The sequence below is a fragment of the Arachis duranensis genome, chromosome 5, assembly GCF_000817695.3.
Source record: "Arachis duranensis cultivar V14167 chromosome 5, aradu.V14167.gnm2.J7QH, whole genome shotgun sequence".
Classification (NCBI taxonomy): Eukaryota; Viridiplantae; Streptophyta; class Magnoliopsida; order Fabales; family Fabaceae; genus Arachis; species Arachis duranensis.
In genome coordinates, this window is record NC_029776.3 from 12916934 (window position 1) to 12929429 (window position 12496).

The 12496-nt window shown below is 37.5% G+C and overlaps 1 protein-coding gene and 1 long non-coding RNA gene across 3 annotated transcripts; both read right to left on the reverse strand.

Annotated features, from left to right (window-relative positions):
* Positions 1-5526: 5526 nt before the first annotated feature.
* Positions 5527-6044, reverse strand: LOC127747733 (uncharacterized). The gene is made up of 2 exons (XR_008009546.1): positions 5904-6044; positions 5527-5821 (listed from the first exon to the last, which is right to left on the reverse strand). It is a non-coding gene; the product is annotated as an uncharacterized LOC127747733 (long non-coding RNA).
* A 5-nt stretch (positions 6045-6049) lies between these two features.
* Positions 6050-12234, reverse strand: LOC107488197 (SNARE-interacting protein KEULE; the record flags this gene model as incomplete). Of its 2 annotated transcripts, XM_052262207.1 has the most annotated exon segments (19): positions 6050-6065; positions 6178-6368; positions 7365-7442; positions 7528-7650; positions 7815-7910; positions 8045-8170; positions 8371-8467; positions 8893-8969; positions 9040-9138; positions 9219-9302; positions 9392-9583; positions 9675-9800; positions 10169-10201; positions 10309-10405; positions 10490-10540; positions 10628-10706; positions 10996-11077; positions 11497-11555; positions 11973-12234. In XM_052262207.1, coding segments are annotated over 19 exon segments (1788 nt in total), but the record flags the coding sequence as incomplete, so codon positions are not given.
* Positions 12235-12496: the final 262 nt, after the last annotated feature.

Below are 12496 nucleotides of genomic sequence, written 5' to 3' on the forward strand. Positions count from 1 at the left end.
ATGGAAACGTTTCAACATGGAAACATGGAACACTGAGTGGAGGGTGATGTCCACAGAAAGCTCTAAACAGTACACCAACTGCCCCATGCTTCAAAGAACCTTATATGGTCCAAAAACTCGTCTTCCCAACTTCAGATGTTCTTTGTGGAATAAGGTAACTTGGCGATATAGTTTCACTTTCAATAAAATCCAATCCCCTTTCTTGAACTCTTGGTCATGGCGATGCTTATCGTTTTGCTTTTTCATGCGACTGTGGGCTTGATGCAAGTAGAATCCTAACTCGTCATTGAGTATCTCACGTGTGCGTAGAAAAGCATCTATTTTTAGAACCAGCGAAGTTTCTGCAATATACCCCGGTGGTAGGTTCACAAAAAAACCATGAAATGCCTCATGGGGAGTCATTTGAATCGCAGAATAGAATGAGTTGTTGTAGCAAAATTCGGACCACGGCAGAAACGAGACCCACAGCTATGGCCGAGAGTGGGTGAAAGCACGTAGGTACTATTCCAACGAGCGATTGGTAACTTCTATTTGACCATCACTTTGAGGATGGTAAGCAGTGCTATAGTGCAAACGAGTTCTGCTATGTTCGAATAAATTGTGCCAGAATTTGCTGTGGAAGATGGGATCCCGATCGAAGACAATAGAGGAAGGGAACCCATGAAACTTAACCACTAGAGTGATAAAAACTTTAGCCACTGAACTTGCTGTAAAACCCAGCTGTAAGGGCTCAGAATGCATTGTCTTGCTGAAATGGTCAACAACCACCATGATAGCCAAATAGCCAGTGAATGTCAGAAATTGCATAATAAAATCTATTGAAAACTCCACCCAAGGACCTGAGGGCACCGATAAGGGAAGAAGAAGACCTGCTGCCTTTGCGGGAGAGTATTTTGTGGCTTGGTAAACCTCACACTCCTGTATGAACTTGTGAAGGTGGCGACAGAGTCTTGGCCAAAAGAACACACTACTAAGAGCCTTCAAAGTTTTGAGTTCACCTTGATGCCCTGCCATGGGAGTCAAATGGAATTCCTTAAATAGCTAGTTGCGAAGGTTCTCAAAATCCGGAAGCCAATTCTATTGCGGTAAGTCATAAGTCCTTCTTGGAACTAAAATCGGGTGGTTAAAGCTCCCTAATCGTGTTGAGCAATCATTAACTGGGTTTCTTGATCCAATTTAGTGGTGCGTCGCAATGTAGGAATAAGGGATGATTAGATTGTTGAAAAGGCTTGAAACTAAGTTTCTTGGACTTCTTCCTCTTGCCAAGACAGAGCATCTGCAGCTAGGTTAGTCTTGCCGAACCTATACACTACTTTGAAGTTATACCCTAATAACTTGGTGAGGTAAACTTGCTGATCAGGGATTAATACCACTTGGGTCATCAACTCACGCAAGCCTTGATGATCTGTCTTGATGCAAAAGCGGCGCCCAAGCAAGTGATGCCTCCATTTAGCTATTACTTATGTAATTGGATATAATTCACGGACATAGGCTGAAGCAACCTTTAATCTACTATTGAGCTTTTTGCTAAAATAAGCAATGGGATGTCCTTGCTGGGAGAGGACTGCACCAATGCCATGAGCCGATGCATCAGTTTCAACAACGAAGAGTTGCATAAAATCCAGTAATGTCAATACTAGAGTATGTGTGAGAGCCAATTTCAGTTTTTCAAACGCAACATCAACATAAGGGTCAAAGTGAAAGTTATTGCATTTGAGCAATTCAGTTAGGGGGCCACAATGTGGACATATTTGGCCACAAATCTTCGATAGTACCTAGTAAGACTCAGAAAGCCATGCAATTGCTTTAGATTGGTGGGTTTAGGCCATTCAATAATGGAATTAATCTTGGAATTGTCAACCTGGACCCTTGCTTTACTCACTACATGGTCAAGATATTCCACCTATTCTTGGCAATAGGTACACTTCGATAACTTAGCAACGAAATGTTGCTTTTGCAGCACGGCCAAAGCAGTTCTCAAGTGGGTAAGATGTTCCTCATGGAACCAACTATAGATGAGGATATCATCGAAGAAGACGGCAATAAACTTCCGCAAATGAGGACCAAAAACCTTATTCATCATGGCTTGGAAGGTAGATGGAGCATTAGTAAGGCTAAAGGGCATGACCATAAACTCATAATGCCCCAACTGAGTACAGAAAAATGTCTTGAAAATGTCAGCATCCCGCACCAAAATTTGATGGTAATCTGAGCGTAAGTCAATTTTTTAGAAATAGGCTGGACCATATAACTCATCTAAGATTTCATCAATGGCAGAAATTGGGAATTTATCTTTAACTATGATGGCATTCAAGGTGCGATAGTCCACGCAAAATCGCCAACTGCCGTCTTTTTTCCGAACCAATAGTACCGGGCTTGAAAGGAGAGTGTGACTTTTCCTAATCACCCCTGAGTGCAGCATTTCGGCTACTAACTTTTCTATCTTCTCTTTTTGATAATGTGGATACCGGTAGGGTCTGACATTTATGGGCACAACCTTGGGATGTAATTGGATTTCATGCTCAATCTCTCGTGTGGGTGGTAAGTTCTCGAGCTCTTTAAACACTATCTCATACTCTTGGAGCAACAACTGTACTTTTTTGTCTTATTTTGGGTTTGCTGATTCAGGTGCTAGTTCAATTATCCGCAAGTTTAGAAACGAGGCAACAACATCTGCTGATACTATCTTATTCAAGGCGGGGTTCTCGATAGCACTCGATTGGAACAAGTGTTCCCCCTGCAATTTCACTATAACGTCCCTACTTTAAACTCTATAGTTAGGTGCAAATAGTTCATGGTCACATCCCCTAGTTGCATTAACCATTATGCCCCCAACACTATGTCTGCACCCATGATATCCAAGATAAAAGTTTCTAAATAGAACACATAACCCTACATGTGTAGAAGAACAACACTGCATTTGGAGGCACACCCAATATACTCTCTATTCCCAACATAGACATTCAATTGTTGCACCTGTGTAAAAGGCATATTCAGCTTCTTTACAGTGGTCTCCTTCATGAAATTATGGGTAATGCTCCCATCCACCAACACGATGACTAGCTTCCCTTCGCATGTCCCTACAATGCGGATATTTTTTGGATGGTAACCACCTACCATTACAATGAAGATAATCTCCACCACATCGCTACCAGCCACTAAGGTAGCAGTGTCAAAGAGTGCAACATTAGAATTGGAGAACTCATCTGGTCTTTTCCAGGACAATTCCTCGAGCTCCTCACCCCCTACCAGCAACAAGTAAGTGGACTTACACTTGTGACCCGTGGAATATCTCTCATCAAATAATATCATAATCCCTTGTCTCTCCTCAATTTAATTTTCGCCACAGATAAACGCATATGCGTCGAACTCACTGCCGTGGTGGAAGTGCTCTTCTCAATGGTAGGAATCCCTCCGGGTGCTGGTGACATTACTGTCGGCATTTGCAAGAGTGGTGTCTATGTCATTGTAACCTGCGTCGGGGTTGCAAGAGCTCGATTTCCATGAGGTCGCAAGTTTAATGATCCACTTGGTTCTTCTGTTCCTGGAGCTTGGCTAAGGAAACTGCCTTTACGTATGATTGTAGTTTTTCCAGAATTAACTCGCATTTTAGAGTATTGGTCAACATAGCAACGGACAAAGAAATCACCCATTCCTTGCTCAACATGGTGACTTGATTGGAGAGCTCCTCGAATTGGTGTTGATAAGCGGCCACGGTTGTGAGTTGTTTGAGTTCCTTCAATGCGGCTTTTGGATCGTGAAAGATACTACAGCCGAAGCGAATGCAGAAGGCCTCTAAGAAATTTTTTCAAGTGTGATTGATGGCGTCATTCACATGCCATCGGTACCATGCATAAGATGGCCTTGTCAAATGGAAGGAGAGCATGCACACTCGCCAGGCCTCCGGAACGGCATAAAGCTCGAAGTATTTGCGCGCTCCGAATATCCATTCCTCTACTCCTTCCCCATCGAACATGGGTAACTCTGTCTTCACACCTTTAGGCCAACAAAATTATTGCGACTTGCTCACATTTTTGGAAAAGACGCTGGGTGTTCCATGTTTAGGGATCCCTTGCTTCATCTTCAAGGTTTCGTGAAGCATTCTCTCGATGTTCTTCATAGAGGATTCTACAGAACCGATCCTCTCTTGAGTACTTGTGATCTATGACATCGTCTCAATTTGACTACGTTACAACAGAGCAATTTTCGAGCGATTCTGGGTGCATACCTCTTTTAGCTGAGACATTCGAATTCCTGAATTCATGGTTGAATTTCTCTCAACAAGAGTATCAAAATGTTACTCGAACAGAAAAATAGAAGAAGAAATTAAGAAGTAGTAATTGAATTAAGGTAAATGAAGAAATGGATAAAGTATGGTTTATTGAATTTGAAATAACAAAAAACTTCTAACCATTTTTCTTCCTTCGAATCCAGGGAGTGAACTCAACTCTTACTTAGTCATCAGGTAGTCCTTAGTCCAATATGGGACTTAGGAGTGTGCATGGCCCAGTCGGCCCGACCCGAAGATCCGGCCTGGTCCCGAATACTTTAGAGGCTAATTTGGCGTGATTTCACCGGGTCTAGGACCGGGTAAGAGTCTCAAAAATAGACCCGGTCATTATTTCTAGTCGGGTGCGAGTCAAGTCGAACCTGGCTTCACCCGATCCGTGTGCACCCTAAGGGAACTAAAAAAAATATATGTTCTAAATTTATTTCAATATTATGTTATATTAATTATAAGCTTATTGTTTTATTTTTAATTACGCTTGTTGAATTAGAAAATAGATCAAAGAAGCATCAAATTAGAATTTTTGGACAAATTCAAGTTCAAATATGGATATCAACCTTTCGATAACAATTTTCTTATTTATAAATAAGTGCATCATAAATAAGTTTCTTTATAAGTAAATTTTTTTATAAATTATTATTAAAGTTTTAAAGATCCGCTTTTCACCCAGTTTGGACCTGATATAGTTGTGGCCCGAAAATATTTAGATTTCATCAGGTCTATGATTGAGTTAGAGTCTAAAAAATAAACCCGATGTATATTTAGAATCGAGTCTGGATCAAGACAAATCCGATTTTACCGGGCTCATGCCCACCACTAATGGAACTCTTCTTTCTCTCTTTTCTCTAGTCATTGGGCCTATCTCCCCATTTGTTTTTCTTCCAATTCAGCTGTGCTTTCTTGAGTTGGGCCTAGGATCATAGTGACTGCATCAGAAATCAGAGGTGATGACTGATGAATGCCTTGTCCGTGCAGAAAGAGAAATCCATCAATAGATTATAGTGGTTTATGACAACATTCCCTTCGCTTATCTTAAATATAATTTTTGGTCCGTAATTTAGTTATTTATTTCGGTGAGTATATAGTAAAATTTCTCATCTAAGAAAGTTAATATAAATATCTAAAATTTCTTATATTTATATTCATATAATTCTGTATATGTGTCTAAAACATATGTTCAACATTTCTCTTAAAACAAAAAAAATTGATATTTTTCCCTCTTATGGCTGCAAATGCACTAGTTTCAAACCAGAACGATCCGGTTCATAAATCATTTATTTATTTCAACTATTTTGGTTAGTAAACAATTAAGATTTTCCTGAGTATATTTTTACTGTCTGCATTCAGTTACTCGGCTGAAACACAAGAAGCCGAATGCCAAAGAATATCCAATATCAAGAAGATTACATTATATTACAATTTACAACAGAGACATCATATCTGAAGCTCGTTTCCGAGTCCATAACATCATATATGACATCATATCTGGATATCATCCAGTGAGAGTTCATGTGTGGTCATCATCTTCAGTTTCTGCAGAAACCAAAGTATCAAACATATAGTAAGCAAGGGTCATAGAAAAAAATTGCATTGCAAAGGATCAAAACTTTAATACCGTAATAAATTGGGCAGGATCATCAAGACTTGATGAACCTAGAATAATTTCCCTCTTCAGCTTTCCAGTAAGTTTATGACAAGCCCTAAGCTGAGGATTAAAAACATCAAATCAGACCAGAAAATCTTTTAATAGAATAAATATTATCTTAGCACCGAATCACTACAAGCCAGCAGGAAAGCATAAAAATTGCATGTTAACTTTCGGCATAGAGGGAAGATTACCGAGTATACTACTTTATTCTCTAGTCACGCTGGAAGAAAGAATACGAAACCTTGAATATCCATCATCGGAGCCACGTGGTCGAGCCCAAGTTGGTGTTCGTCTTGATCTCATTGACTGAGGTGGAGGAACTGGGTTTGCAGCCCCAGCAAATGGTGAACCATGGAATGTTGGACTTGGATCATTCAGACATGGATAATCTTCCTTTGACAAATCATTCTTCGCAAGTTTTTCAATAAGTTCCTAAAGAATCATCCACTTATCAGATACGAGGATAAGAACTTACGTTGAAGCTAAATCATAAAAATGCATTTGATTGGATCAGCGTAATGAATATTATTCCCCCATATGAAACTTTCTCTTTATTCTCATTATATTACGATGATATCAAAGGGTAGATATCACAATTCAGAAACAAGATGAAACTAAACTATCATGCGAAGTCCATAGGCTCAACAATAGCCTACCTATGGTGTTCTTTTAGGATGTGCGAACAAGTAGGTTAAGAGGAAGGAAATAAGAATCTTTTACAAACTCTCAAAAATCTTCTTATAGTTTTAAGAGCAAATAGAAGTTTTAAAAAATATGGTTAATTACTCTCTTAATTCCTATAATTTCACCAAATTTTCAACTATGTCCCTATATTTTTTTTTTTTTCAATTGGGTCATTACACTACTTTTAATTTTGTAATTAGGCCCTTTGCATATAAAAAAGGTTAAAATTAATAGAATATTTCTCCCAAAATACATGCGGTCAAAGATCTAGTTAGGTTTTTAATTATGAATATCTTCAATTTGCAAAGAAATATTCAATTATCTCTAACATTTTTTACACTAAGAATGACTTAATTATAAAATTAAACACAGTGTAAGAACCCAATTGAAAGGAAAAAAAATATAGGAACATAATTGAAAATTTGATAAAATTATAGGAACCAACAGAATAATTAAACCTTAAAATATTATGATAAAAGTAAAACACATTTAGTTATTTTAATAGACAACAAAATTATAATGGGATAGTAAATCCCGATCCTTCAATTTCGTCACCCTTATTTATTTTAAACTCTTAAACAAAGTTAAGTTTAAACCTTCTCCCAATCTTCTTATACCCTTTTGCCACCCCTTTGCTTTCCTTCATGCCTTGCCTCCCAACCAAGCACACAATTCTCAGTTGAATTTTCATAAATAAATGCATATTTTTATGTTGGAAAATCAAATTAGTAATGTACTTTTTACCTCTATTATGGGATAAAAGCGAGATAGTTGCCATGTCTCGTCTTCACCAGCACGGTCTTTCCTTGCAGCACGCTTCTTCTGAACTTAAAATAACAATTTTCAGATGGAATACAATTTTATAATATTCGAAAATCATGGATTTAAACTCGAAGCTAGAAACAACCTTATGGATATCAAATTTAAGACCACCGAAAGCAGCAGTCAAACTTTTCTTGGTATCTGGCTGTCCCCCAAGCATTCTCAAATTATTCACAGCGGTTATATCGTCATCTGTCAACCGTGCTACCTGAAAGGAATTTCAAAGGATAAAATTGGATAACAGTAACACCATGGCAGGAGCTAGGACATGTATGATGTATCATTTAAGATTAAGAATATACTAATTCTTTGTAATATAAAATGAACAGCAAGTGAAAATTAAAATGACAACCATTAAAAAAGCATCCTTACCCTCATCAAATTTCTACCCTTTTCTCCCTCGAATTTCTCGGGATAAACAGCTGCAAGAATCATTATCATGCGCAATTTATTTTCACGAGTAGCGTCCTGCATAAAACAATATCTCTATCCAATTTAACAGACGAGCAGCAGTGAAAAAGTGTCTATACTGCATTAAAATTTTCTCATGTGCATTGTTGACTAATATAAGGGATATCAAATTCCTTTTACGAATTTCTTACTTCTTTAGTAGTAAAAAATTTGATGACATCTTTCATTCCTGCATCTCCGAAAACAATATCTTGCTCCAGCTGCCCAAGTTCCCGCAGTCCTGTCTCCCTAATGATGCTATTAATTTTTCCTGCAATCTGGACAAAGAAGCACCTCATTTACAAAGCTGAGAAAATCATAGTTGGATACACTATCATTATTAAATGTTTTCATCAATAGGCTGCTGTTATTGTTTAAAAATCATAAATGAGCTCCAATAGGTTGCACCTAAATAATATATACATATAAATTACTGATAAATTGCCAAAAGGTGGTACAAGATTGCAAAAGAACCAACCTCTACATGGAGAGAGAGTTTGTCAATTTGTTCACTGTATTGTGGTAGTGCTTGGACCATCTTTTGCAAGTCCCTTGTTGACATTTCTTTACTATCTCTAAACATAAATTGCAATTTTATTATTTAGTAAAATATATCAAGTCAGGAAGTAGATGAATAAATAGTCATTTCTAGCAAGCTCCACATATAGAATTAGCCAAATTGAGAAGCTAACTTTCCAGAACAACAAATACATATCTTTGCCTTTGATTTATTCTCCAAGCAAGAATTTTACCATTTTACACAACAGCACATGTTTAGATAATTAGATTCAATACAAAAACAGGGAGGTTTAAACTTTAAACATTACATGACATCCTCGCATAATTAAAATTAGAGTAGATTACACTAACCACCCTTGGGGTTAAGTTATATTATACACAACACCCCTTTTGATTTAATAAGTTAACAATTTAGTACTTAGTTAAGCATCAAAATCTTCTCATATAACAATTCAACACACAAGAAATCCCCAATGATCACCTTGATCCATGTTGGATTTGTGCTGCTTTGTTTCTTGAAATGAAGTTGGTCATTTTCTCGTGTAACCTTTCACTTGCCTGTCAAGGCTACCAATATCAGAGGGTTTTAAAGTGTAAAACAGTAGAAGCATAAATGTGACAGACATACATCTGCAATATGTGCATGGCGAAGCTCAAGCCATACAGGATCATGATCCTCCAAAAGAACCTCTTTTCTCTCAGGTGGTACCCCATCTTTGCCAGGAACCTTAAAAATAAAGTAGAACCATGCTTATAACAAGAGAGTTGACATGAGAGAGAGAGAGAGAGAGAGATTTCAGAATTTACTTCATGAACATATTTATTTCCTTCCATATTCAGCAAATCATGACACATGGCATCATATGTCCATTCATGTATCACAGGGGCAATCTACAAATTCAGAATAATATCCTCATTGTAAATACACAACAGTGTCAAAAGAATACAAAGTCAATGACTAACAAACAGAAGTTAGAAACCTGATCAAGAGATCTGTCAAGAATGAGCAACTCGCAAGTCTCTGTCTGAGGAAAATTGGGTATAGTTTTTTTATATTTCATAAGGCAGTCCCACACTCCAGCAGCAACTTTTGTGGGAATAAGATCACGGAAAGTAGTCATTGTCATTGGATCTAGTGTCTTGGCAGCACGGAAGCGAACAAAAGGAAATTCCTAGAGAAAAGGAGAAAAAGAAAAATCTTTACATACTTCAGGAGATTTCTCAACCAAGTCTTTGAACAATTATGTAGTATTGACTGCATACTCTTAACGAAGCAAACACTGTAGCAAGCCGCAGAGCCATCACATTCAAACATGCAACACCTTTGCGATTATTCTCTTCATCCCCAAATAGCTCCTCCAGAGCTCTCTCATTGTTCGTCATGAATCCCTGCATTATCATGGGCAAATGATCATTTAAAATAATAAACAGGATTGTTAAGGATCACAAAAAAAAATAACTCAAGGGAAGGTCGTCAATAAACAGGTTTCACAAATTCTGAATGACTAATGAGATATTATAATAGATACACATGAATGTTAAAAATTGCCAATTTGGACAGGTGGACTGATCCACTTACGTCACAGTGGATTTCACTTCTAAATGATAAGCATTGAAATTACTAACAAACAAAATCCAAAAGCATTGAAATTACTAAAAAACAAAAGGGAAGAAAAAATGTCTAAATCTATTAAACAGAGGTGGCATAGATGACAGACAGAAATGGAATAAATACAAGTACAATGATAACCACATACCTGGCTGTCTATGGGAAAATACTCCAAATTCATCTGCATGGTGTCACCCAAATGATGGGAAGAACACAATAAGCAATTAAATTGTTTGAGCAATAGTATGAATTTAAGCACAATCTTGTTTCTAGATAGAAAATCTTCACCTCTTTCAGTGCACCTAATCGGGGCAACACCCTTGTATCTTTCTTAATCTCCATAACTAATTCTCGAGGAATGGTTGAGCTGAAGAAAACAAATGCCCTGAAAAAGAAGAGGGGGGCAGAAAACAAGATGTGAGGATGAAATACCATTCATTAGAGAGATATTATAAAGATCATCACATACTTCCTGTATAAGGGTGTCTTTCCAGACATGTCTGACAAAAACATAATTACACTGCAAACAGAAGTGGGGAGAAAGTCATTAGTTAAGGAACTAGTTTCATGAAATTGATAGAATTCAAAAGATGAGTGCATATGTTACTTCTCTTTTGTTGGCTGGATGAAATATATAGCATCCATTGTGGGCAAGGGCTGCCTTCTCTTGTATATGTCTTCAACCACTACAAAAAAGAGTAGAAAGTCTCATAGCATCGAAGAAATATAATCAAGAAAAGGGAAGGACCAATGAGAGGCCATATACACAACTACAACCTCTTTGCAAGAAATAATACTATTTGTGGAAAACCAACAATATAAGTCCCCTAAATAATTTTCTCCTATTGTCCTATTCACGAGATCCACTCAAAGATGGTGGAAGAAAATTTAGAGAAAAATTATGGTGGAAAAATATTGACTAGGCATTGGTAGAAATGAAAATGACTGCTCAAAATATACTCTTGTGATTCTTACATGAGACGCCTTCATCGGTGATATCGGCCATCTTGCATGAGTGAGACATTATCTTTACAGTAAGTTTGTCCATTATAAGTACCTGCAGGCAAGCAGCCCATGAACCAATATAATTACCAAAACTAGCTGCACATCTCCTTGTCCATAATGCATAATAGTATAGTTATCAAGGCAAGAAATTAAAAACCCATGATGATGCTATTTGGAACTAAGCTTGTAGACAGACATATCACAGCTACAATGAGCAAAGCCAGTTTTCAATTCTAGGCATATGAATTTTCTGATTAACCATTCTCATAAGGTGAAGGTGAAAAATTGAAGAAGGCTCATAAAACATGTTCTTTTCCAATCATCAACATTTTAAGAAGAAACTATGTTAAATGGTTCAAAGAAATGAACCAAGAAATTTATATAAAGGTGACAAAGGGTAAGTCCTTCCGCATACAACATAAAGGTTAAACGAATGTATGCATAATTCATCAAACTGGTGGCATCAGATACCTTCCAAGTCGATTTCGAATCACCTGTTTTTGCTGACCTTAGCATTTCATGTAATAATCCTGAGGCAGTTCCAGTTCAAAAAAGTTAAATGTGACTGTGTGAGCAATTAAGCAATAAGTAATTCACTATTCAATGAAGGGGAAAAAACTAAAAGGACACAATTCTTGCAAAAGACTGAAATGACATTAGTAGAAAGTGTTATTGCCATTGTGAATGCATAGCACTAGCTTCGTGACAGTAAAGTACTTGTTTACGAGCTCATGCGCTAAAGCTAAAGCTAAATCTCGTCACTCAGATAACATATAACCGAAGAAAAATGATGAAACGGCATAAATATGACAGCATGAGCATTGGGCAAACAAAATACAGTTGAAGAACAAAATAGTAACTAGCGAAAACGACGTAAATAACAAACAGAGAAGTTTTGCAGTAGATGAAAACAGTTGAGAAAGAACAAACAAGGGAAGAGGAGTTACGTTCGCGGGTAATTTGCTTGAAACTTTTGTGGTCGGCAGCGTAAGAAGAAGAAGAAGAGGAATCAGAATCGGACATAGACATGCTTGATGATCTGTACTGTAGAGCTTCCTCCGTGTGATTGTCTGATTGATTATATGCTGACGACCTTGGAAATGGATGAAGGAAGAAGCGCGTGAAGACGAAGCGAGGAAGAAAGGGATTTAAGTTAACTTAAAAGAGAGGGTTTATATATTTGATTCAGAAAAGTAAACAAGATTGTTGGAATGATCAAACTGTAAGAGATGAGTGGATGACGTGTGGGCTGTTGAATAGTCCTCCACAGTGATCCAAATGGATCGAAACGGGTCGGGTCAGTGCGAGCGGGTGGCGCATAGCAGCTTCGTTTTTTTCCAGAAGCGGAGTGGAGTGGACCGTTGCTGAACTACCGTGGACCCCACCGTTAACTCCAACGCATTCCGAAGCGTAAAAAGTAACTCTTCATTGATTTTTGTGTCATAAATAATAAATAAAAATTTAAAATATT